Consider the following 27699-nt stretch of genomic DNA (forward strand, 5'->3'; position numbering starts at 1 on the left):
CCACTGCTTTGACTTTTTATTCCGACCCAGAGGAATCGGCTCTGAGCATGCGCACTGCATCGCAGCTACGAGGACGGGGAGGACATCACGGAAAAAACGTAGCACCAGCACCACGAACCCCACGCCGAGATTTGGCTCCTCCGCTGCGCCAAAACTGCGCGGCCGACGCGGCCCACGACTATGCCTGGAGCGGCGCTAAAGTGCGGGACGACCACTTGACAGGCCTGGCCGAGGTCTGAGCCGTTGCCGGGAGGGGAAATACATTTCTTCATATGGGAGCAGCATGCGGGAAATGGTTGGTGGTTGCTGCGTGTGTTCTGACGAGCGAGGCTGGGCTGAGAATCCGCTGGTGTACTGTGATGGACACGGCTGCAGCGTCGCCGTACACCAAGGTAAAGATTAGCCGCTGTTAGCGCGTAATTACCGGGCAGCCGCGGCCGCGGAGCCGGCGGCTGGTAGGTCGGTGCGTAGGTTTCTAGGAAGGCTTGTCGGTGTCTGCGTGTGTGTTTGTGTGCGTGTTGATGCGTGTGGGAGGGGTAGGTAGGCGTGCTGTTTGTTGTTTCCTCTTAACCCCCATGAGTGAGCGCTCAGGGCCGGGCAGGGTGACACCGAGGCTGGATGGCGCCTTGATGGCAGGTCCGTGTGGGGCTGTCCGGCCCGCAGAAAGAGGCGTGTTTTCCCAATAAACAGCTCCGGTGAGGCCCGCCGGTTTGGACACTACATTACTTTGTGTCCACTTGCTTTGTTGCGTTAATCCCACGTGAAAGAGGAGCAGATAACTCATATTACAGATAACATATTTCTTGGGAATTATCAACCCTCAGATTGGAGCCTCTCATCACCCACATCAGCAGGCTCTGATCTGAAATAATTGGGATTTTATAAAGTTAAAAAGTGGGATGAAGAGAGAGGTTACTTAAAAAAGCTCTGTCAGAGTGGACTGAAACATCATCAGCGACAGAACACGATAAAAGATGTGTGTGAAAAGTTAAATGTTCCCTGTTTTGTGACCCAGCATGCTACGGCATCGTTCAGGTCCCCACCGGCCCGTGGTTCTGCAGGAAGTGTGAGTCTCAGGAGCGGGCTGCACGCGTGGTAAGTGTGCCATCATCCGAAACACACCCATCCATTCCTGTTTTACCTGCCGTGAGTGATGTTCCACTCACAACCAGCTCTGTTTCAGAGGTGTGAGCTGTGTCCCCACAAAGATGGAGCCCTGAAGAGGACGGACAGCGGAGGTAAATCTCTGTCCATCTTCACTCTCCTCTGCTGTTTCCCTGAAGCAAATTAAAGCGTCTTGTCGTGTCATTGATCCTCTGCCGATCAGGTTGGGCCCACGTGGTGTGCGCGCTCTACATCCCTGAGGTGCAGTTTGCCAACGTGCTCACCATGGAGCCCATCATCCTGCAGTACGTCCCACATGAGCGATACATCAAGGTACTGACGCACACGCTTTTGAGTGGAAAACTGAACTGGGGATTTTACTCTGTCAGCTTTAACGTCACATTTGCTCATGATACGAGTATCTGGCGCTGACTCTGCTGGAGAGAAACTTAATTTGGACATTAAAGCACTCACATTCAAGCTCCTAATTATAAGAAAACAGCCTCATAATCAGTATCAGGAACTGAAGTTAGTCTCAGAATGTTGTAATTACAACATTTAAGTGTTAAAAGCTTATTTATAAAACCTAATTCTTTCAAATTATTGCCAAATACAAACTTAAAAAGGCGACTTGGTAACGCGTGTAGAGTGTGTGTGTAAGTCCATCCTTCCTGCTTCCACAGGAACTAAGAAGGTAAGTAGCAGCCAGGTGCTGCTGATCAATGCTCTGATTAATTGATCATCAGTGAGTGTGAGCACCTCTATAAAAGCAGAAGCTTTGGAGCATTCAGGTGTGTGTTAACACAATGCCAAGGAGGAAAGACATCAGCAATGATCTTAGAGAAGCAATTGTTCTCCCCATCAGTCTGGGAAGGGTTATAAGGCCATTTCCAAACTATTTGGAGTCCATCATTCTACAGAGAGAAAGATTATTCACAAGTGGAAAACATTCAGGACAGCTGTCAATCTTCCCAGGAGTGGACGTCCCAGCAAGGTCACCCCAAGGTCAAAAACCCAAGAGCTACATCTCAGACTCTACAGGCCTCAGTTAGCATGTTAAAGGTTAAAGTTCATGACAGTACAGTTAGAAAAAGACTGAACAAGTATGGCTTGTTTGGAAGGGCTGCAGGAGAAAGCCTCTTCTCACTAAAAAGAACATGGCAGCACAGCTTAGGTTTGCAAAGCTGCATCTGAACAAACCACAAGACTTCTGGAACAATGTCCTTTGGACAGACCAGACCCAAGTGGAGATGTTTGCTCATAATGCACAGCAGCACGTTTGGAGGAAACCAAACACCTCATACCAGCTGTCAAGCACGGTGGTGGAGGGCTGATGATCTGGGCTGGTTCTGCAGTCACAGGACCTGGGCACCTTGCAGTCATTGAGTCCACCATGAACTCCTCTGGATACCAAAGTGTTCTAGAGTCAGATGTGAGGCCGTCTGTCCGACAGCTAAAGCTGGGCTGAAACTGGCTCATCAGCAGGACAAAGATCCCAAACACAGCAGCAGATCTACAGCAGAATGTGTGAAGAAGAAAAGAATCAAGGTGTTGCAATGGTCCAGTCAAAGTCCAGACCTCAGCCTGACTGAGATGCTGTGGTGGGACCTTCAGAGAGCTGTGCAGAAACCAATGCTGCAAACCTCAATGAGCTGAAGCAGCGCTGGAAAGAAGAGTGGGCCAAGATTCCTCCAAAACCATGAGAGAGACTGATAACGTCACACAGGAATTTTTATTTAGTCTGAGAAAAGATAATTGTTAATAAAACGAGGTCCAGAGTACATTTCTGCAGCCGATTCCTTGAGATAATTGTCCTGATTTCCTCAAACTGGCCCTCATCCTCATGATGTTCTAAACGTAAGATGTTGGTGAAATGATTCTTTTTACATCCACGCTCAAACTAACGTCTCATCTTATTTGTTGCACACATGTGGGATCAGACTCCAAAGGACCTTCAATAAATCTTTAGTCGGGTTAAATCCTCCACGGCTCAGTTTGGCAGCAGGCCTTTAAAAGCCAGAGCAGGGACTTTGAGTGCTTCATGATGCAACACGGCGTCAACACAAGTGGGGAAAAACACGACGTTAGCTTCTTCCTGAACACGTCTCCACCTACACGTCCCGCACAGACCCAGATCTGAGAGCGGCGAAGTCACGTCTGCTCTCTGGAGGCCGCTGAACGTCTTTCCGGGAACTGTGGGAGATTTCCAGCTGAAGTAGATGAATAATCAGGTTGAGCGAACAGCAGATGGGGACATTTAGAATGAGTAAAGACATGAAATGCCTGTTGTGTTGGGCTGGGCTTTGAGTTGATGTTAAATGTCACACACTCTGTGTTGTGGACTGTTGTTTAACGTTGCCTCTGGAGCATTGTAGGGATACAACAGAGTGACTTATATGAAAGATGAGCATCGGTTAGTTAGAGCTGAGCTGCGGCAGGGATATACCCTAACTTTGTGAACAAACAGCTCGACCACAGCCCAGTTTCAGCCTGTTATGGTTCGGGCTGAGTCCCTGAACTCGTGTGTGATGCACCACAGGAAGTCTTTCACAGCAATGCACAGTGCAAAGGAATCAATATCTGATTCATGGGCTCACTGGACTCAGCATTGTTGTGTCGTGTCTGTGTGCATGCCTGCATACAAATGTGCATGTGCGAGTGCCTGGTTTCATGTTACTGTGTCAGCTACAGTAAATTGCATGCAGCTTCTCACCCCCCCCGTCAGACCGATTCATGCGGATTCTGCCGCCTGCATTCCTAGACAGCGTCACAATGGACAGTGAAAATTTGAGAAGCCACTCTTCCTTTTACACGCTCGGTGCGGTCGTGTTTCCGGCCTTTCATTTCATCCTCCGATAGGAAATGGAGAGCTGAGTGGGATCTGGGGAGTGGAGGGAAAAAGGGAGAGAAAAAGCCGAGCAGAGAGGGCTGGAGCGAAAAGGTAGAGAGCCTGCTGTTCCTTTGTCTCGCACCTGTTGCTAGGCCTCCTCTGCCCCCCGCCGGTCGGCCCCGCTCGCTGGGGGGAACGCCGAAGAACAAGTACGAAAGCATGTGCTGCGTTGGTTTGCTTTTGTTTGCTCACATGCGTTTTGTGGAAGCGTGTGCAGCTACGTGCGTGTGAAAATGCGCGCACGTCTCCCGTGCTCGTGACCGTGCGACGGCCTTGTTGAACAGAATCCGAAAGAAATGAGAAAAAAAACAAACAGAGGCAACTTTCCCAAACATCTGGTCAGCAGTGTTGCTCCGCAGAAATCTGCAGAAACCTCTTTGAAAGCTCATCTGTAAAAGATTTCCAATCATTTCCACTCGCAGCTGCAGGGACTCAAATTAACAGTGATTGACTTTACTGGGCAAATCCCAGCGATGTGTGATTCTACCACGGTTACACTGGCATGGAGGAGCAACGCAACACCTCTTAATCATAATAATAATGACTCGTTGTATCTGTGTCTCTGCATCTTCTTTGCTCTGCAGACATGTTATATCTGTGAGGACCACGGGAGGGAGAGCAAGGCAGCCTGCGGAGCCTGCATGACCTGCAACCGACAGGGCTGCAGACAAGCTTTCCATGTCACCTGGTCAGTGTCGAGCTGTGTTAACACGTGTGTGTGTTTAAGGTCGTGTGGAAGAGGCGGACGGTGGTGTTAGTTACGGGAGCCCAGAACGGAGGTGGTACGTATAAACATTTTTTTGATCGTTTTCTCAAGATAATGAGTCAATTTACCGATGGTTTTCGAGGCCACTTTTTCTCCCCAGTCCGCCCCTGTTTATATGTGTTTTATGTGTTCGCAATTTGTTTGTCTTGTAGAGATAACTTTCATATCAGCCCGCGCCATTTAAGGAGACGGCTAGATCGACTGCAGCTCAATAGGCGTTTACACCTCAGTGATCCTGTTGATATAGTCGACTTTGTCAGTGACCAAGTGCTGAGGGGACCAGGCCGTCTCCATGGTTACAGAATGATGCACGAGAGGTGCCGTTATCATTTAAACGAAATGCTTGTCACACCAGCGGGATTTGCTTTGTGCATTTTCACAAGCAGAATTGTTACACAAACGTCCACATTCCATGTTTGATTCATAGGCTACTTTATTCAGTTTTCAATGAAAGGAGGGGGTAAAAATGGGTACACCTTTGCCAGAAATACATGTAAACACATATAAACGGGCGGACTGGGGAGAAAAAGTGGCCTCGAAAACCATCGGTAAATTAACTCGTTATCTCGAGAAAACCCTCAAAAAAAAGTTTAGACGTACCACGGCCGCTCTGGGCTTCCGTAGTTGGTTATCTTGATGTATTTTATATTGAGCCGGTAGTGGAGCAGGCTGCTGTACATGTGACACAGTGTGAAGAATCATAAGTAATTCTACCTTTTTGGGGGGTGTATAATGAGATCATTACAACCTGCCTCTGATTTGAAAGGAGCAAAATAGTTTGACTTGTGTGACAAACAGCAAATAAGTTCAGTGTGCATAAGTCATGATACAGCTGCAAGTCTAATGGGTATGTCTCTATAGGTTTTGCACATCTGGCCACTGAGATTTTCACTTATTCCTGAAGCCAAAACTGGAGTCTGCAGGTCATAAAACAGACTCTCAATCTGAGTTTTTACCAGAGAAACCACCGGAGTGTTGCATTAGCATGCTGGAGTCGCTCCATCCCAGTCTCACTTCTGGGATATCCCTTTTTTGACCAGTGCTGCAATTGGTTCAGAGCCGGTTCTAAGTTGTTTCTGTGATAAATCGGCGAAGAACTGGTTTGGTTTTTCACAGCCACAGAGCCACATGTCCACAGAATCTGAAATGTTTCTTACAGTTCATGTCTGAAGCTTCCTCTTGTGTATCCAGCTGGTGTTCGTGAACCCTTCCCACCGCACAAATCAGCATTTTCACATGCTGATCGGTGTTTATTAACAAGCTGTAAACGAACAGAATCTATAAACACGAGCTGGTGATATGAAAACACCCGCCAAGTTTTGTAAATCGAGTTGCAAAATCTGTTCATAAATTCAGTGAAAAGCAGCTACCTTGCATCCGTCGTCATGCTCGGTCTTTTATTTCTTTATTAAAAAGACGAGACGCCGGCTCTGGATTTTTAAAAGTGGCTGTTACAACATTTAGCTGGTCTGGTGGGTCAATCGTGTCTCAGCAAAACGTTGGCGCTGTAGCACCAATTATTCGGGGCTGGAGCCAAAGCTTTGTTGACCAGAACACGAAGAACCGATTCAAAGTCTCCAAACCAGATCTGGAACCACTTTAACCACAAAATGCCCCGAGACTGAAACAGGTTTTATGCAACAGTTTACCTGTAATTTGCACCGTCAATTATTCCTTGAATACTGACCAATTTCCCATTTCCTGCTGGTGTAAAAACGTCCCCACAGCAGGATGCTGCCAGCACCATGCTTCGCTGTAGAGATGGTGTCACATTTCAGTCTCCTCTGACCAGAGGACCTTCTTCCACATGTGTAGGAGGCTCTCAGATGAATTATTGTTTTATTTAAGCAGCATTTTAACGGCAACTCATTTTACTTTAAATCCAGCTTGAGGTTCTGAAGACGGAAACTCTCCTGTGGAGCTTTGCAGTTGTTGTTTTAACATGGTTTTTCCATGTTATAATGTTACCTGATCTGTGCTTTACCTGAACGTTTAAGCCTGTTTGAAGAGCTCCTTGTTCTCCATTGTGCTGCTCACTTTGTGCTGTTGCAGACTCTGGAGCTTTTAATAACAGGTGTGTATATATATATACATATACTGAGATTATATGAGACTTGGATTGCACACAGATGGAGTAAATTTAGCTAATTATGTTACTTCTAGAGGTAATTGGCACCACCAGATCTTAATTTAGGGCTTCAGAGCAAACTACATATCCACCTCCTCCTTTTTTCTACATTATTTATCATGTAACTTCAGCAGTTTAGACTGTTTTTTTTTTTTGTAGATAGATTACAAAGAAATCCAAAAAACATCTTATTAAATTGAAGATTGTGAAGGTTTAATCAGTCCCAGAGGAACGGACGGCACAAAGTTCTGACATTGAAGCCGTCTGATTACGATGGGGTAAAATGGAGGGGTCTTTGTGTCAGGGTGTGTGTGCATAAAAGTGACTCTGCTGTGTGATGCTGTGCTCAGTGCTCAGATGGCTGGTCTTCTGTGTGAGGAAGAGGGTCCAGAAGCTGACAACGTGAAATATTGCGGCTACTGCAAGCACCACTACAACAAAATGGTAAATAAACATGAAGTCGTTACATTTTTTTAGCTTTTTTTTTTGTTGTGTCTTCCTGCTAATATTTGATGTAACGTCTTGTTGATCATATCAGATTAGATCATCATCTTGTTGTCTTGCTGTCTTAATGGCAACTACGGAAGCTCAACGTGTCTTTTTTTACAGCTTCGCATTTAACAAACATGGAGTAAAAGTGTTTAAAGTGCTGTTAGATGCTGGAGAGAAATGAGCAAACCCTGAGGTGATGGAAGTGCCGCTGGTCTTTTGTTTTTTTGCTGTGATTCAGAGTAAGACTGTTTTTTTTTTTTTTTTTGTTGTTGTTTACAGCAGAAGAAGTTGCGTTCCAGTGAAAATACAAGTAGCTCCTTCAGTCATTCCAGGGGGCGCCCGAGCTCTCCGCCGCCGCAGGAAAAACAACAACAACACCACCACCACAAACAGAGGAAGGTAAGCACAGGTGTGGTCAGACACCAGACATGTTCACAAGTCCTTTTTTCCAAGTCAAGTCTTAAGTCTTTGAGGACCAATAACAAGTCAAGTCTCAAGTCTTTGTGTTCGAGTCCAAGTCAAGTCTCAAGTCTGTGAGGACCAATAACAAGTCAAGTCTCAAATGACTGAATAAACTGTAACCTATATTACGTTTTAAATAAACACGGGCAGCTAAACATGGATGAGAACTAGTCAACCTGGAATTTTATCAGGTGTCCCTGAACTTAGTTCTAAAAGTAGGCGATTTTAAAACGGCAATTAGATTCACGTTAAGCTCCATCCACTTTGACTTGGCTTACCAATTCATTTGGTAACTGTTAACCTCGGCTACTTAACCAAAGTCCTTCCCAAATTTCACAGGCTGCTGCAGATAAATCAGCAACACCGTGTAGTGAACAATGAAGCTGTGATCTGCACATAGTTTATAACACTGTTTACTTTGATTAGCTTGCTAACGTACCTAAAGTTTCCCTTCCACATTACAAAGAGACTGACCTTGTGCGTTTTCAGGTGCCTGATGAAGTTCGGCATCATTTATCCTGACACCACACACTTTGCAAGTGGGCGTTCGCTTGTTAGCTGCCTGCGTGAAAGCTTTTAACCAAATGTGACAGCATATGGCACAGGTCCAGATGAGCTCGACGCTGCCATGGTTACAGTAGCATGAGGCTATGTCGCGTTCAGCCTGCCATCAGCCTCGTCATACATCGGAATGAATTAAATAAAGATCAGAAAGAATAATTTCATGAAATGAAGGTTGTTTACGAGTCCCAAACCTCGAGTCCAAGTCTTTGTTTGTGCGAGTCCCCATCTCTGGATCGCTCCCACAGTCTTCATTTTAAGCAGAAAAGTGCGTGTGTGTGTTTCCAGAGTCATAAGGACAAGATTCGGCAAAAAGAACGGCACAAGAAGACTTCTGACAACATGAGCTCCTCCATGACAACAAGCAGCATAGAAAAGGTAAAAAAAATAATAAAAAGCTGACCCACTGAGTCACTGTGGGTTAACATGAAGAGAGTTTGGTTATTTCGGTTTGTTCCTGACCTGCATGTGTTGGTCCAGATGTCCTCCAGTCACCACGGCAGCAAAGATAGCGAGGGGAAGTCCAAGAAGCTGAGCTCCCACGGTCATGGTCACCGCAGTAAGAAGACGGGAAACACTGGCAAGAGCTGCTCCTCCTCCTCCTGCTCCTCCAGTCCGTTCAACACAGGTACCACCTGAGGCGTGAACGCCTGCCGTACAGTAGGACAGTGATACTCACTATTTTTTTCACAAGAGCCACATTGGCAGAACAAAATCAAGGGAAGAGCCACTTTTACGACAACATACTAAGTCCCCTTTTGCAAATATGCATTTCTACATATAAAACATCCCACAAAAAAAGAAACAACGCAGCCAATACATTTTCAATTAAGACCATATTTGCCTTAATACTGGGATGAGCAGAACCTGGCATGCATGTCCTTGACTTTCTTCATGTTGTATTTGTAGTTTGTTGTTGTAATCATAGTGAGACATTTAAGATCAGTATGGTTTTTGTGCTGGTTTTTGCCCTTTTTTAATTAAAAACCGATCCATTGTGCCTGCATCTTACGCCGGCTAAAGGAGCTAGCGTGCTCTGCGGTCAAGTGTGACGGTGGTTTAAGCGGGCTGCGTTACCAGGTTTAACAGTGCCCCCTTTAGGAAACATTAAGCCTTAATTAATAAAAATACTTAATACTGTGCAGTATTCGCTGGATGTTATTTGAAAAAATGTATTGTTATTGTTACCATATTGTTATAAGCTACTATGCGAGCCACCAATTAAAGCTTGAGGAGCCGCATGTGGCTCGCGAGCCGCGCAATGAGTATCTCTGCAGTAGGGGGTTGTTTCAGTGTTTGTGTTTGACTGGAGGTTTTTGTTTTTCTCCTGGAGGCGGCTCGCTGTCGGCCCCTCAAGATTTCCATCAGTTCTCATCTTCCTCCCGCCTGGAGCGTGACCGCGGAGGTGACGACCACAGCGGAGAGGAGCGTAAGGAGCGCCACAGGAGGCCTGCGGTACATGAGAAGGAAGAGGAGGAGGAGGAGGATGAAGAAAAAGAAGATGACAAAGATGAGGAGGAGGACGAGGAGGAGGAGGAGGACTGTAAATACCATAAGCCACCAGCGTTGACCCCCGCTGATGGCCCACTAGCAGGGTCACAGAGTCATGACAGGTCAGAGGGCAACTCCAGCCCCTTCGAGAACAAGGTCACCATCTCCACCTTTGGGTCCATCATGCGCATCACCTCTTCCTCAGGGCTGGGCAGCAGTACCAAGATCCGCAAGATTTCATCTTCCGGCGACTACAAGCCCTCCAAATCTCACTGCAAGCCGTCTCAACTGAGCACGCCGCCTATTTTAGAGGAGGCTGACCAGAAGGACAAGGTCACGGCCCCTCTGCTGCCCCGCGAGAGGAGGCACCGCGGCAACAAGAAGAGCCGCCACGGTCCGGGGCGCCCGAGGGGGAGCAAGAACCGGGAGAGAAGGGAAGAGGATCATCACCACCACCATCACCACTCGGCGCCTCCTCCCCCACCATTAACCTCCTCACTCCACCCGAGCCCGGCGTCCATGCCGCACCCTGCCTTCCCCTCCACACTTCCTTCCACCACCACCACCTCTTTCTCCTCCACCTCCGCCGGGAGTTTCTCTACAAGCCGCGGCAGCTCGCTGCTCGGCTCCGGTGAGTCTGAACGAGTGGGTGTGTGTGGTGGCCCTCTGACTTCCTGTGTGTGTGCGGAGGAAAGAAAACTGCACAGTTATCTGTTTACGCTTTAGTGTGTTCGCTTGCAGCTCAACTCTAAAGTGTTGAAATGTTTCCGTGATACACACCAGCTTATCTGAGCATCAGGACCTCAGTGTTTTCAGAACAAGCTGCTTGAGGTAATGACCCAGCAGGTCACACAGATCCTGTCATGAGTTTATATAGTTTGTAAATCTGAGTATTTATTGAATCTGTGTTCGGCAGAGATATCGTCCTAGGTACTGAGCTGCACATTTCCTGACCTACTTTCCAAGTCCCACAAACCCTCGGGTGTCACACATGTTCGTGCTGCAACTTCTCGTAAGAAAATGACGACACAAACCTTTTTTTTCACGGTTTTGTGTCTCACGTTTGTGTCACCAAGGTATCTACTCCAGCCTCAAGGACCCTCTTTCGCTGGGTGGCGGTGTCTGCAGCACGCCTCTGTCCCTGGGTGGAGGGGTGTGTAGCACCTCCTTGTCCCTGGGAGGGGGTATGTGTAGCACCCCTCTCTCTTCAGGACTTCTCTCATCCCACATCTCCTCGCTGTCTCTTCCGTCAGGCAACGCCGGCTCAAGCACACAGGTACATGAGAGAGGCGTCCCTCAGCTTTGCCTGCACAGAAGTTCCACCAGATGTTTTACTCCACGGTGTTCTCTTCTAGCAGCTCAGCAACGCTGACACTCAGGACTTTTAAAACCACTTAAATCCCATTCTGCAGTGGTGTTTTTACTCGTAAAAGGTTGAATTTTAAGTGCCGGGAAGGCAAGAACTTCGCTCAGTCCGAAAGAAACGGCGAGACGTCTCCTGACAAAACGAACAGTGAGAATTTTATCGAAACTGCGATATATATCGATGTTTTGTTACCCGATAAAGTATCGATTTTTCAGCCGCGAGTATCGATTTTTTTATTTTATTTATTTATTTATTTTTTTTTTTTTTTTTTATTTAAAGCAAACTTTATTGAAAAGTCAGACGTTACAATTAGTGAAAACAGGACATTAAAATGATACAATACAATGCCAGGAGGTTACATTATACAAAACAGTGATAAATTAGTTAATAAAAATGTTATATAAAGTGCATAGCTCTCACGTTTGTGACATGTTCGTTTGTTTCTGTTTGTCTGGCTGTGTTGCCCTTCCGGGTCAAAGGACAGACCACCAGTCCAATCAGCGACGATTCATGTCAAATCACACTGTCCCTTTTTTTCAGAAAATTATGTAAGTGTATCGAATCGTTGGCTGAATATCGTGTATCGAATCGTATCGTTGGCTGAATATCATGTATCGAATTGAAGGATGAATATTGTGTATCGAATCGTATCGTTGGCTGAATATCGTGTAACGAATCGCATCGTTGGCTGAATATCGTGTATCGTATCGTTGGCTGAATATCGCGTATTGAATCGTATCATTGGCTGAATAGCGTGTATCGAATCGAAGGATGAATAGCGTGTATCGAATCGTATCATTGGCTGAATATCGTGTATCGAATCGTATCATTGGCTGAATATCGTGTATCGAATCGAAGGATGAATATCGTGTATCGTATCGTTGGCTGAATATCGCGTATCGAATCGTATCGTAGGATGAATATCGTGTAACGAATCGTATCGTTGGCTGAATATCGTGTATCGTATCGAAGGATGAATATCGTGTATCGTATCGTTGGCTGAATATTGTGTATCGAATCGTATCGTTGGCTGAATATCGTGTATCGTATCGTTGGCTGAATATAGCGTATTGAATCGTATCATTGGCTGAATAGCGTGTATCAAATCGTGTCATTGGCTGAATATTGTGTATCGAATCGTATCATTGGCTGAATATCGTGTATCGAATCGAAGGATGAATATCGTGTATCGTATCGTTGGCTGAATATCGCGTATCGAATCGTATCGTAGGATGAATATCGTGTAACGAATCGTATCGAAGGATGAATATCGTGTATCGTATCGTTGGCTGAATATTGTGTATCGAATCGTATCGTTGGCTGAATATCGTGAAACGAATCGTATTGTTGGCTGAATATCGTGTATCGTATCGTTGGCTGAATATAGCGTATTGAATCGTATCATTGGCTGAATAGCGTGTATCGACTCGAAGGATGAATAGCGTGTATCGAATCGTATCGTAGGATGAATATTGTGTATCGAATCGTTGGCTGAGTATTGTGTATCGAATCGTACTGTTTCCTGAATAGCGTGTATCCTATCGTGAGATTAGTGTATCGCTACAGCTCTGTCAGCGAGAAGTTGCTGCTGTTTTACTATTTAAATTTATTGTAAATTACAACTTTAAGCTTTGAACTTTTCTTTTTTAAATGGATGAATTGCTGCTGATTCAAACTCATCGACTCGTGCTTGTTTCAGCGATGTATGATTTATGATGGTCAAACAGGTTGGAGAATGAATGAGGAGAAGGAGCAACAGCTGATTGATCAAATAGGACAGAGACATCACCCAAGAACGTTATAGAGTCGAATGAAAGTATTAAACTGTATTTCACGCCTTGCTCTTTGCACTGAGGTGTATTTTCCACCCTGCAGACGTCAGTCTGATGTTCACTGTCTCGTAGGTCCATCCTGGTTCCAGCAGCTCGTACAGCCTGACCTCCTCTCAGCCTTTCGCCAGCTGTCTGTCCGCCGCCCCGACACTGCCATCACTACTGAGCCAAGCCCAGACCTCACTGCCAGGTCAACAGAATATTCACTTTAACTCCGCTGATGCTGTCGAGCAAACACGGCTCTGCTTTTCCATAAACAGGAGCTAATGACCGTTTGTCTCCGTTTGCAGAGTCTGACCTCGACGACTGCCGCTTCCCGTGTCAAGGGAACTCGCCAAGAGAGAGTCTGTCCTCGCAGTACGTCTCTGTTTGTGTTTTTCATTTAACGTCCCGGACTCAGAACATGATTCTTACTGCGTGAAAACATCTTTCAACACCGAAGGAAACGTCTTTATTATCACCGGGAAAACGTTGGCTGGTTAACCACCACAGAGACGGAGAGGATCAGAGTTAAAAACAGGCCACATGTTCTGTCTTTCTCCTCGTGCAGGTCGCCCATGAGCTGTCTTCCTCTGCTGTTTGACCAGAGAGATGGGTTGGGCGCCGGAGTCAGAACCCGTCCCGAGAACGTCCCTCCCGCCAGCTCCCACATTGAGCTGCTGTTGGAGAAACATGGCAACGGAGAGATGGGAGCCAACAGTGAGTTAATCTTTACCTCCAAGGAGTTCCCAATGGGATCAAAGGGGGAAGTGTCTGGGTTGTCTTTCACTTTGAGCTCTCTGGGTCCTCCAGGCCAATTAAAATGATGTCAGAGGGAAAAGTGACTCATAATAATGATGCTAAGTTGTTTTCATTCCATGTAAAACATATTATGTGTAATCTGCACAGCTCTGCTTACCTGCTGTAACCTCTGTGTGAACCCAACCTGCTGTTATCCAGAGATGATGAGTGCATCTGTGACAGTACCGAACACAGCTTTGTTTCATTTCTGTTCTGTTCTCTGCTCACTTTGATTTCTCTGACGCTTTCTCTCACGGGATATGTGCCGACACTTGTTTTCTTATCTATTCTTGACTCCTTTCCACACATGGAACTGATTTAATTTTCCATTGTTGCTCAGCCTTTTGTTTTAAGTCTTCTGACACCCAAACTTTTTATTCCCATAGTTGCTTCTCCTGAGATGAGTTCCCATCTTTCTACCTCAGCCCACATAGTTCATCACTGTACTCACATTCATGTCAAACAATACGACATGAAAATCTGGTTCTTACCAGATCTTACTATTAGTTTTATGCAACTACACTGGACATATTACACTGTGTCATCATCATATTTATTGAACAAAAACTAAGTGAACCCCTGATCCAGCAGCTTGTAGCAGCAGCTTCAGCAGCAGTGAGCTGAAGTAATGGTTTCCTGTGGGACGTTATCAGTCTCTCTCATGGTGGTGGAGGAATCTTGGCCCACTCTTCTTTCCAGCGTTGCTTCAGCTCATTGAGGTTTGCAGCATTGGTTTCTGCACAGCTCTCTGAAGGTCCCACCACAGCATCTCAGTCAGGCTGAGGTCTGGACTTTGACTGGACCATTGCAACACCTTGATTCTTTTCTTCTTCACACATTCTGTTGTAGATCTGCTGCTGTGTTTGGGATCTTTGTCCTGCTGATGAGCCAGTTTCAGCCCAGCTTTAGCTGTCGGACAGACGGCCTCACATCTGACTCTAGAACACTTTGGTATCCAGAGGAGTTCATGGTGGACTCAATGACTGCAAGGTGCCCAGGTCCTGTGGCTGCAGAACAAGCCCAGATCATCAGCCCTCCACCACCGTGCTTGACAGCTGGTATGAGGTGTTTGTGCTGATATGCTGCGTTTGGTTTCCTCCAAACGTGCTGCTGTGCATTATGAGCAAACATCTCCACTTTGGTCTGTCCAAAGGACATTGGGCCTCATGCAAAAACATTTTCGTATTTTTATTCTAAATTTCTCTTACTTTTTTCGTACGAAGGTCTCGTACGAACACGCCACGTCAGATTCAACAAGCGCTCTTAACTTCGGAAAAAGTGTGTAAACGACCTGCGTAAATGATGAATCACACTCGTGCGTATCTAAGTTCACGTGCACGAGGATAGTAGATTTGCATACTCCACGCCCAAAACTATACCATATAAGGCTGTGCTTCCTCTGTCCTGTACCAGGAAAAGTTGAGTGTTGAGTCATGAGAATGACATCAAGGCGCAAAAAGAACAACTTTAGGGGCTCTGAGACTGAAGTTCTGCTTTCAGAGATCCAAAAAGGAAAATCTGTCATTTTTAGCAGTGTCAGCAGTGGAATTACGGGACCTGCTAAAGTGAAGAAATGGGAAGCAATTACGAGTGCTGTTAATTCTGTGTCACCTGTAGTTCGTAATGTCACCGAAATAAAAAAGAAATGGTTTGATATGAAAATGGCATAAAAAAAAAACGTCTCGCCATGGCCAGGCGCTCGATGACTGCAACTAAAGCCGTGCAATCAGTTGTTGCCTCATCATGATGGCTCTTTGATGGGGTGGTCCATGAGGGGGGTCTTCTGGCACCACAGCTTCTGGTCTGCCTGGGCTGGTTCAGGTGGAGACCCTCGTTCATGGCAATATTGCATTGTTATATACAGATTCAAATGAACCTTCAATTAGTGCACAATTTAAGTCAAACAGAATAATGTCAGCATAATTATGGGGTATAATGTATATTTATTTATGTTTTCTTCAAAGTAATTAAATGTACAATCCATTAGTCAAGCAAACTTGATTAGAATAACAGCGGACTATTTTACGAAACTCCTACGACAGCTCTGGATCACTCGTAAATTCTGTTCGTATCTGAAAGAAAACGTAAAATACGAAAAGATTGGTGAATGCGCAAATTCTCTTAAATCACTCGTACGGACGATTTAAGAACAAATCTGTGCATACGAACAGTTCTTGCATGAGGCCCAATGTTCCAGAAGTCTTGTGGTTTGTTCAAATGCAGCTTTGCAAACCTAAGCTGTGCTGCCATGTTCTTTTTAGAGAGAAGAGGCTTTCTCCTGCAGCTCTTCCAAACAAGCCATACTTGTTCAGTCTTTTTCTAACTGTGCTGTCATGAACTTTAACCTTTAACATGCTAACTGAGGCCTGTAGAGTCTGAGATGTAGCTCTTGGGTTTTTGACCTTGGGGTGACCTTGCTGGGACGTCCTCTCCTGGGAAGATTGACAGCTGTCCTGAATGTTTTCCACTTGTGAATAATCTTTCTCTCTGTAGATCGATGGACTCCAAATAGTTTGGAAATGGCCTTATAACCCTTCCCAGATTGATGGGCAGAAATAACTGCTTCTCTAAGATCATTGCTGATGTCTTTCCTCTTTGGCATCGTGTTAACACACACCTGAATGCTACATCCTTAATTCCTGTGGAGCAGTGAGGGTTCACTTAGTTTTCCACACACTGATTCTGTGTTTTGTCTCAGTTTTTGTTCAATAAATAATGACACGTGTTGATGTTCATCTGAGGTTGAATTGACCGTTTTTAAGACCTGTTTGGCACTTTGTTCTGATACATAAAACCTTTGAACTGAAAGATGTTCTTTCTTTTTTACATGACTGCACGTATATGTTGTTACCCTGAGACTTGCAGTGGCCTGTGATTGTTCCAACATGGTAGAAGTGAAGAAAAAGGGCGTGTTAATGCTCCGTGTCTGTGATGCCGGTCATGTTGCAGCAGCCCAGATCATTTAGGAAACATGGAGCAGATGTTACTGAATTCCTAATATAGGAAGTAAAGTGCCTCTCAGGCATCCTCTCGTTGAATCTCATGCTTGAGTGAGAAAGTCAGTCAGATCTCTAGTGTGATACATCACTTTATGTGCTGTAATACACACAAATGCTGCCCTGCCTGGGCTCCCTGAACACATCAGATTGATGAAGCCATTAATGACTTCAGATCACACAAAGCAGCAAACGTGGAGCCGTGCAGGACACAGCCTTAGTTGTGTGACCTCTGGTATTTTCCAGCATAGCTCTGTCTAACTTCAGCCCAAGCAGGGGCCCAATCAGCCAGAATAATTGGAAACACCTGTGTGGGGGTGCAGCACCTTTGAATGAGCACTAAAGGAGAGCCTGGTGCAGGTTACTGGTTCTGTTTTTGCCTTAGATATTCCCCTGTGCATGAGTGATAGTTCAGCCATAACTAAGTTATGGCTGATATCTAATAACACAGAAGTGTTTTACAGGGGAAAAAGATTTCCTGTGTCAGAGAATTTGATTATTTCCTCCTCGTTCAGTCACAGTGGAGTAAAAAAAAAAAATCTGATTCTTTTTCCCCAAGAGTTTATGAAAAATGGATCCATCTGCTGCCTGCGAGGTTTCAAATAACCCAGGTTACCTCAGGTTAGACCCAGTCAGTTTTTATGTAAATTCTTCCTCGACAAGAGAGGAAAACGTCTACCTGAGCTGTGCAGTGCGCATATGATTGGTGTGAAAAGGGGGGTATGACACTTCACACCTCAGCTTCAAGTCTCACAATGTTGTTTTCCTTCGTTTTGGTTTTGCTTTGGTTAGGGATGCACCGATCCGATATTTGGCTCAAATATCGGTACCGATATCGAAAAAATTAATCGGGTATCGGTGACAATCTATATCGGGCAATTTTTTTTCTTCTAATTTTTAAAAATATATATTTTTATTTATTTATTTGTTTTTAAATTAATTAATTAATTGATTTTTATTATTTTATTTTTTTCCCCTTGTCCTGTCCAGCATTGACATTCATCCAAGGGCCTTCTGATCCCTCTAGTTATGAAAAAACTTGTTAAGTTGGGACTACCTCTGATTTCTTTTTTTTTTTTAGTTAGTTTTTACCAAGCTTGTGAAGCTATTGTTTTTTTTTTCTCAATTTCAGCTCCTTTATTATGCAATATTTTGTTTTACATTGGATTTTGAATCCCTAATTGCACTGACTGAACCAGTTCCATTATTTTTATGGTTAAGATTTGTCTGGTTAAGACTGGTGCACGATTATTAAATAAATAAGTAATTCAGTACATTTATATCTGTTGATTTGTTTTTTGGAAAAATAGGAAAGGAATGTTTAAGTCAAGTCTGATGTTGCCTTGCACAAAAGAATGATCCCAGTCTTTTCCACACAATGAAACTTACCGTTTGTTACCGTAATTCCGCGCTGTTTTTCTGTATCGGTATCGGCCGATACTAAACCTCAGGTATCGGTTTCGGAGGTGAAAAAAGCGGATCGGTGCATCCCTAGTTTTGATGCTTTCCTCCCACTCGAGTGTTTCTCTGAACCAAAAACAGATGTTGTCATCAGGACATGTTAAAGCAGTTTTATTATTCAGGATTTCTGCTCTGTTGGCTCAGTTGCTGTTTACTTTAGCATTTTTAGTGCCTTTAGCTAATGGTTGTTTACATTTGTGTTCATCTGCTGTAACGGAAGACTTTGCCGAGCTTGAGCTGCATGGTCCATATCCCACAGCTTTAGGGGTGAGCCTTGCACTGGCAGAAATGGTTTGTGTTGTGACGACAGAAGAACCACAGAGCTGGATGAACTCCCTGAGCTTGTTGCTGCAGCTCTATCACGTTTCATCTGCCGTTACATCAACAGGAGACAGTTTTATCTTCCACCTCGTCTACCATCACCTCATTTCCTTTGTGTCCACAACACTGCTGAGCTGTGAAATACACACATGCTAGACTAAGCGGTCTGTGATACAAGTTGTATAACTGCTTCTATGAAATGCATAGAAACCAAAACATGTCCTGTTTACAACGAGGCTGCGGCCTCGGATGCTCAGACCGAATGACACCTTCGGGTTCTAAGTCAGAGAAGCGGCATCAGAAGGAGCTTCAGTGCTTTCCAGGATGGAAGTCGGTCTTTCTTCAGCATTTCTCTGCTTTCTTTCTGCTTTCTGAACCACAGACATGTTGGCTGAACATTATCTCCTGCTTTATAAGTTCTACATTTGCAGTATTTTGTGAAACCATGCGTGATACCCGCAGATATTTAAGCCCTGTTAAGTCTCTGCGGAGGGCTCAGTCTTCCGCCGGTGATGCTAAATACCTGTGAACACGCAGAGAAGCAGTTAAAGGACTCTCTATCATAATGTGTACTTCTGGTCCCTTTACAATGTCATGCTTCTGTTTGTTTGTTTTTTAGCAGTCTGGCTTATGCAAATCCTTATTTATGAGAATTTAAATATAGAAGATTAAATCTGAGGAAACTACGTCTTTGTTTACTTTCACCTGCAGGCTTAAAACCTCTGCTTGCTTTAAAAAGGACCAAATCCCAGTTGATCCTCACCTGTCTCTGCCGTCTCTGCACCTTCCGGCACGTTGCAGACGAGCGCACTGCATTCATCTGTAATTACACCGGTTTGTGTTCCCCTCGTCACACCGCAGTAATCTGGTGACGGAGGCCTTTTTCTATCACTGTTGTTACGACCCCAGGTCTAGGGGATCAGGGTGGTAACATAAATGTGTCCAGAGGGAAAAAGTAAAGTTTAAAATAATTTATTACAAAGAAAAAGCTTCCATAAACAAGACAGGGGGTACACTTTAACCACACAAACTACTAATTGGAAGCACTAGAGTCAGCTAACTCAGACTGTTAAACCGAGCAAATGGTGGAAGTACAAATTCCATTGAAGTTTCCATAAACCGTCAAACAAAAGGCTGCAGCAAACAAAGTGGGGGATCAGCTGTACAAATTCTGTTCCTAAGGTTGTCCCCTTGGGGAAATGAGTTCAGGAGCCTTTTATAGAGTGCAGGTGGACCTCATCCTTCACTAATTGGCTTGTCACCTCCTGCTGGTCCAATAGGGTTGCTCTGCAGTTCCCAGGCAGCCAATCACTGGAGAGTGCTCCCACACTTGAATCTGCATAAAAATAAACAAAGAGACTGCACAGCCTCTAGAGGCCAGGGGCCGTAACACTGTTCTCACACTTTAACCTGAATGTTTTACATTCGAACCGAAGGTGCTCACACCTCCATTTTATCCAGCTTAAGAGGAGAAGGTTTTCCGGCACTTGTGGAATCACACAGAGTCTGCTGAGGTTATAAATACAATCCAGTTTATCCAGATTTGGAGAAGTCGGCATCTTCTATTCATGTTCTGTGTGGATCTGGTGCACAGACGTCTCTGTGCAGTTTGCTCACATCCCACAGTTGTTCACCGACATGTGGTGCTTGTGATCTCTCTTCTTTCCAGTTGTGGAGATGCTCCAGTCATTGCACTCCCTGCAGCAGGAGAACCAGCGCCTGCAGGACCAGATCCTCAGCCTGACAGCCAAGAAAGAGCGGCTGCAGCTGCTCAACACGGAGCTGGCCGTGCCGTTCCAGCCTCACCTTCATTCCGCCCAGGCCTTCCTCCACACATCTGCACAGATCAGCTTCCTATCATCCACTCAAGGTGAGCTGTTCCATCTTTTCCACCCTCTTTCATATGAAAACCTTCGGAGTCACTGTCGGTGTCTGTAGAGCGCTGCCCCGTCTCCTTTAACCCCCCCCCCCTCCCGCCCTCATAGACCACAGATGGGGTTGGTTAGTGATGTTCACGTAGGCTGAGTTGTGACACTAGTGGTGAATGTAAACATTAGACTGTAGTTTTGACCCTGTGATTGTCCCTCTTATTTCTGTAGACCCTCTGAGCACCAATAAGAGCCCCCTCTCCAAAAGCTGCTTCCTGAATGACACCTCCTTTGTTACCTCGTCAGAGGTGAGAAACCCGTAGATCCTTTCGAGCAGCATCACTGTTTGTTTTCCTGTTTCGGGCTTTGTTTTCAGCGCAGTGGCCGATTACAAAGCCAGCTGAGAGCTGAAAAGTCTCCTCTTGTTGTTGTTCAGGAGCTCCACTCTGGAAGTCCGTCCCGCAGCAGCTCGTCGCTCTCCTTCCAGAGCACGCCCCCGCCTCAGCAGAGCCCCGCCTCCTTCGGCCAGCCGCTGCTGAACGGGTTGAGTCGAGGTTTGTCTGACGGTGTGGGGAGCATCAGCCAGGCCGGCAGCTCCGCTCTGCCCATGGTGGGCGGGCTCATGGCGTCCCTCACAGGAAGTCCTCAGCTGACCGTAAACGGCGTTCTGGGCAGCCTGAACGGTGTGATCCAGTCTCCCGTGCAGAACACTCCACAGCCGGCGCTCCCAGCTCTGCGCCCCCAACCGCCACCGCTCAACGCCCAGGCGCTCGCTCAGGGCTTTCAGCTTCCCAAAAGTGTGAGCCCGTACGTACCCGCCCTGTGCACGAAGACCCTGTTCTTTCTATTTAACCAGTTTTATGGGATGGATCTGTTTTTTTTTTTTTTTTTTGTTCTTTAAGCTCAGAGAAGTGTGGTGTGACTGCGTGTTGACGTTTGTTCCAGGTCTTCCCTCCTGTCTGAGCAGCAGAAGCAGCTTCTGATCCAACAGCAGCAGCAGCAGCAGCAGCAGCAGCTCCAACAGTTCCTCACGTCCCAGAACTTCACGCCGGTAATGACTGTTCCTGTGTCCATTCTGCCCTGTAGTTTTCAGTTCTTATCACATTTTCTCTTACTTTTTTTTTTTGTTAATGATTCGCATTGTTCTGTTGGGCAGTGAAAAGCACTCATGTTTAAGCACTGTTTCTCCCACTGGTCGACTTTAATCACCTCAGAGTTAACAGTGTTCGCAGTCTGGTCTGTCACTCTTTTTGACAAAAGAAAACACTTGTCCTACTGTCTGTTTGCATATCAGGCTTAGTTTGCACCAGCCGACAGTCGGGAACTTCTTTTTTTGTGTAATGGGACCTTTTCGGTGTATTTTTCAGCTTATTCAACATCAACAGCGTTGAGTCGCTCAGTGTGAGAGTTCACTCTGATTGGCTATTCAGTGTTTCCATGACACTAAAAACTGGTTAATTTGATTAAATGTAAACATTTTAGTCTAACCAAAACCGCACTGACACACACAGATTTTGCAGTTGGGCTTCACTCCTGCATGTAAACACTCAACTGGACCCAAATGGGCCGAGACGCTCTGCACATGCTCCAAAGTTCCATCTTTTTATAGAGTCATGTAAGTGTATACAGCTGCTCTCATTCACATATTTTTCTGTTTCTTTTGTTAGAAACTGGGACTGAAAATCAGGCTCGGTCACGTAAAGCGTTTCCAGACTGTCGCTCTGCTCTAATAAAATCCTGATTTTATAACCACAGCCTCATCTGACAGAATCACCGTTAAAGTAACTGAAAGTCGGTGAAATCAGCTGTACTCACATGTACCATGATCTCCCAGAGAGGACGTTAGAAGCAGCAGAATATCTTGAATGTTTTTTTTCCACATTGTTCGGTTTTGCAGCATCGAGGACATGCCGCTGACCGCATCTTTGCTGGGAAGTTTTGTCCTAACACGTAGCTGGAAATGGTCTTTTCGGTGTGTTAAAGGTGTTTTTATAAGGTGAGGACAGGCAGAACTGGGCTTTGTGTTGCTGCTGGTCTTTAAGATCTCCTAAGTTGCAGCTCGCTGAGCCTTCTCTGTGTTTGTAATTCTATGTAGCTGGATGTTAGCTGTAATGTTATATACTCATTAGTGAGTCGCTTTAGATAAAAGCGTCTGCTAAATGCATAAACATATGTTTCCTCTAAAAATCTAGAAAAGTTGTACCAGATCAGTTTGAACTCTGCTCTCTGACAAACATTCGGGGGATTTGGCTGCACCACCGTCTGAGAGGCTGCCGCATGTCCCGAAAGGCAGAAAATGTGGAGGTTTTACAGGGTTGAGTGGTCAGAGCTGCCCACTTCTCTTTGTGTTGGTGTCAGTCTGAGTTTCTCACATTACAGTGGTGGTTGGCCTAATCTTCTCCTGCATCAATGTATATAATCACATGTCGTCCATTTGGAACTAATCACACCTAACCGCTGTAAAGATAAAGATAAGAGCAACAGTATGGAGTCTTTTCTTCGGCCACATTGAAGCAGCAGCACTTATTTGACTTGCAAACTGCTGAGAGTCTGCTGGGGCTGGAAGCAGCCAGGCGCTGTGACACTCACTAAATATAGAAACCAGTTTGTTTCCTGTTTGACTGTGAAGTTCAGTCATTGTGATGTGCTGCGGTGCAGACACCAGAGAGCTGACAAATTCCCCTTTTTCCTGTTAAAACAGGCGAGAATGACAACAGCTGAACTTCCACAGCTCAGAAGAAGAACTGGAAAGGCTGCAAATATTAAAATGTGTTTTTCATTTGAACCCAGAAATGATAATGGGGAAGTCTGCAGAACAGTACCAGCCACCGCTCACATGAGGCCCTTTATGAGCTTACTCTCCGAAGCAAACCTCCTGGTCTGTCTCAACAGCTCCACGGTTCTCTGAGGCTGAACTGTTCAGACTGTAATCAGTAACTTTCCAAAAACCGGTCCAGCTGTGTGGAAGTCTGAGCAAAGCGAGGCTTCATAATCCCCGCTGTCGTGTCCCCCTCCTCCAGGAGCAGCAGGTGGTGGTGTGCCAGATGCTGCAGCAGCAGCAGAGACAGAGGGAGCTGCAGCGCCTCACGCTGACCGGAGCGCTGGCCTCCACCCCCGGCTCACCCATGATCTCCCAGCCGCCCAACCTCCTGTCTTCAGCCACAGCCTCACCCCTGCAGGGCGGCCCGGGCGGCGGCCTCTTTGGTCTGCAGGACGGCTCCCTTCACAAGCCCGGGGTGAGTAGCACGGCCTCATTGTTGTGTTGGATCCTCTGTGCTGAAGCATTCCTCAGAGTTTCTGTTAGCAGAGTCCTGATGGGACTCCTGTTCCATCTCGTACCTGCTGGGCAGAGACTTGCCATCTGGGGAGAGCAAACTTTCCATCGCTGTTTTAGAAGATTAATGGAAACTAATGCACAAAAATGGTGATGTGCTCACTCGAGGTTGTTTCTGTCTGTTTCTATAAGACCTGATGCACATTAGTAATGGGAATCTCATCTGACCTGGACTCACCAGCTGTTCCAGTCTCAAAACAATAAATCTCACGGGGCCGACCAGTGTATGATATAATATCCCCAGAGATGAAAGCAATCCCTGCAGAAAAACTCCACTGCATGTTTGTTTCCTGTTTGGCCAAAGACTTCTCGAACTGATCTATACCGCCACCCTCTGGAGACACTTTGCAGCCTCGTTTATTCTCTTCAGACCAGTTAATGGAAACATTTATGATTCACGTTTTGTTCTTACTGTTAATAAGGTCATATTTGCTTCTCCAGTGAATGGAAACGCACTAACGGGGTCTTTGTGATGTGAGCTTTGTGGCGCTCGCTTCTCAGCCTCGTGAACTGTGGAACAAGCCGAGGTTGTTTTGGCTGTAATTCTCTTTGAGCCTCACCCGAAGCTCTTGATCATGTCTCCATCCCTGAGTTCATTGAGTCTGTGTCACGTGATTCGTTCGGTAGATATTTAAAGGGATAGTTCACCTCTTTTGACATGAAGCTGTATGACATCCCATATTAGCAATATCGTTCATGAACATTGACTTACCCCCTGCTGTGTCCTGTGAGCCGCTCATTTTGGTGTTGACGAAGGTAGTCCGACTAGTTGGCTGGGGTTTAAAAAATAAAGCGTTTTGCTTTTCAAAACAATATGCGTTCAAAAGAGTAATACATTTGCATCACAAAATCATTCCCCAGGAAAAAGTCAGACCTCACAATCGCTTGGCGCTATTTTCTCTCCCTTCGTATCTTTGCGTTCAGCCACCTGCCGATAGCCGCGCCTGTTAGGGTGTTTACTGCTCGGTCTGCACTTCGGTCTGGACAGCACGCTATTCAAATTTAATATGGGATGTCATACAGCTTCATGTCAAAAGAGGCGAACTATCCCTTTAACAAGCAGGTCAGAGGTGTTCCACGTGAAGGGACTTGTGATTTCCAGGTGTGGAACTGAAAGAGGAAAACCCTTTAATTGTGTTTTCAGGCTGCTGGAGAGAAGGGAGGAGACAAGAACGGCTGATGTTTTGGACTCGGCTCAGATGAAGACATCGACCGTCACGACCACCATGAAGAACCTTCCTCGTCTGCCATCTTCATCTGACAAACTTCTATGAATGTATAACAGGACGTCAAGGTGGACTTGTTTTGAAATTCTTGATATCAGAAGTTCTTGGTAAGGTTTTATTTTTATTTGTAGGCAGCTTTCAGAGAGCATTGATACAGTGGTCTCGTTTTAAATTGCACTAATTTGTTAGCTCGACCAACGGGGCTGCTGATGAAGGCAGAGCCTGAGCAGGAGCTGTTTGGACCGAACGTCAGACTTTCTCTCTGACTTCTCAAGCACTGACCGTTCATAACCTCCCTTTCACCGCCGCTTTCACCAGTCAGTCAGAGAGGAAAACACAACTCTGCCACTTCTAGCAACCTCAATCGTCTTCCTCGATATTTTGTCTTCCCTTTGTGTTCACCGCTCCAAATCTTCGAAACATTGCAGCCTCTCACGGGCACTTCTCACGTAGGGATGATTATAGTCACGTCCATGTGTTGTTAGTGGCCTCCGTCATTAAGCTAGTTATTACCTCAAACTTTCTGCCAGCTATTCTCCGTTACTTATTACCACAACAGCCTTCTGTGGATGTAGACACCCACCAAAAATTGTGGTTAACTCTGAGGTTTTGTGTTGAGGAGCGACATGTCGTCCGCGGCGAGCCCCAAGGTTTTATTCTAAAGCGCCACCGGAGTTTCTACACACCCTTTTATCCTTCCAGTTGCTGTCGAGATTAAGCAGACGAAACCAAACTTTTGGAAACTTTAAAAAAGAACTGCTTTTCCTGAACAAGTGTGCACTTTGCATGTTAGCAGCTAACAGAGCAAACGAGCCATCGACACAGCATCTTATAAAGGATGCTCGGTACTTAGGCCGCTAGGGACTAACAGGTTTTATTGATTTGTGAGTATTTTGCACTCTGTCCTGAAGTTTTTTTTGTGATCCGTTCATACATGGATGACTCTCTAGTTGTTCTTTTAGCAATACTGGATAGATAATGCCTTAATGATGGTAGATTAACCGAGCAAAGCAGGAGCCCAAAGGCTCGCTCTGTCCTCTTTCTTTCGTAGTGTTTTTTACCCGGGCTCGCAGGGGGGTCCGTTATTAACTGAAAACACTCTTCTTAAACCCGTTTATACTTTTGATAGCTGACTGATGATTTAAACAGTTGAAATGTGTGAATAATTGTTCAGTGGTGACTCCAACCGTTTTCTATTGTAACGTTTGTGTTCAGATACAACGTCCTTTTAGTCGTTTGTGCTTCAGAGAAACAAGGACCTTCAGAAAGTGTTGCAATGCAGCCCTGCACAGTGGTGTCATAGGAGAGTTAAACTTAATGCTACAGCGCTGCAGCAGCAGTGCGTGACCCAAAGTGTGACTGTGACAGCACTGAAACACCCCCAACTGGCTCTGCTTTGTCCCGTGAAGACTGCTTACTTGCTCATGAGCACTCTCGTAGGCCTTTAGAGACATTTTTTCTCACTTCAGTCTCGAACTCAATCTCCCACACATGTGATATCTAGTTTGTTCCGTTCGCAGCTCATGTAGTCGTCAGTAGGCAACTCGGAGCAGCTCAGTAGTTGGTGATGAATACTGTAGCAGTGACAGAAGGAGAATGTTGGTGATTCTGATGAAGACGTGAGCCGATGCGCTGACGTGACTCCGCGTCGGCTCGGGCGCGTTCACGCCGTCGGCTAAAGATGGGAGCGAAGGACTTCTGAAGCGGTTTCTTATGTTGCACTGTGGCGCCTCGGGGCCCATTTGTAAATCGTTCTTTAGTACTTTTTCAATTTTGTTGGAATACAAGTTGTATACTTTTAATCTGTTTGTGTAAAGACACATTCGTTCTTTTAAGCTTTGAGGTCTGGGTAACCAAGATAATCCATGTAATGAATGTTGTGCTGTGTATCTTTTCTGTCTCGCAACATTTAAGCACCTGGCTCTGAAAGAGGCTTCAACTATCGGGATATGAATTGCATGAAATGCAGTGACGTCTCTCAAATGTATCGCAGAATACCAAGTAACAGCTATGCATCATTTTAAATGCATCGTTCCCTAAAAATGAAAAAAAAAAACATGAAATGAGCACTGAATTTTAAACAGGACAAGCACGTTGTTGTTGTACAGTGTATTTGTTGGACAGGATTGATTTGAATTTGACAATATTAAGATTGAAAGCCCTGTAAAGTATTTTGATATTTTTGTGTGTAAAATTAAAAGGATGGATTAAGACGACTTTTTTGTCAATAAATGTATTTTACTGAGTTGTTTCACATTTTGTTGTTAATGTTGAGTGACTGGGGGGAAAAAAAAGTCTGTTGCTTTAAACACAAAATAAGATGACTGGTAGATATGTGACCAGTATTATTATTACGTTTGCAGAATATAAAGAAAAGGTAGATTATTTTCTCTTACTGCTGCTGTGTGGAGTTTAAAGTCAAGTTCATTGTGAGAAAGAACTTAAACTCTCCTTTAATTCTCAGGTTTTACGAATCAAGTATATAAAAAATATTCTGACCTTTAACAGATGTCAAAATCAGATAAATTCAACCTCCAATAAACAAAAAAACTCGATATATAATAAATGTAATTGTTTAATGAAGAAAAACAGACAAAATGCTAAAGCAGTGTGAAAAACAA

The 27699-nt window shown here is 45.2% G+C and overlaps 1 protein-coding gene across 1 annotated transcript; it reads left to right on the plus strand.

Moving 5' to 3' along the window:
- Positions 1–27323, plus strand: LOC142378646 (protein AF-17-like). The gene is made up of 20 exons (XM_075463403.1): positions 1–392; positions 1016–1095; positions 1184–1238; positions 1328–1437; positions 4579–4682; positions 7239–7332; positions 7660–7779; positions 8692–8781; positions 8884–9031; positions 9737–10525; positions 10971–11170; positions 13165–13282; positions 13383–13449; positions 13643–13791; positions 20320–20520; positions 20750–20826; positions 20955–21325; positions 21464–21569; positions 23539–23754; positions 24997–27323. The coding sequence occupies exons 1-20, from the start codon at positions 284–286 to the stop codon at positions 25030–25032; spliced, it is 3240 nt and encodes a 1079-aa protein (XP_075319518.1). The 5' UTR covers positions 1–283; the 3' UTR covers positions 25033–27323.
- The last annotated feature ends 376 nt before the right edge of the window (positions 27324–27699 follow it).

The sequence above is a fragment of the Odontesthes bonariensis genome, chromosome 4 (assembly GCF_027942865.1).
Source record: "Odontesthes bonariensis isolate fOdoBon6 chromosome 4, fOdoBon6.hap1, whole genome shotgun sequence".
Lineage (NCBI taxonomy): Eukaryota > Metazoa > Chordata > Actinopteri > Atheriniformes > Atherinopsidae > Odontesthes > Odontesthes bonariensis.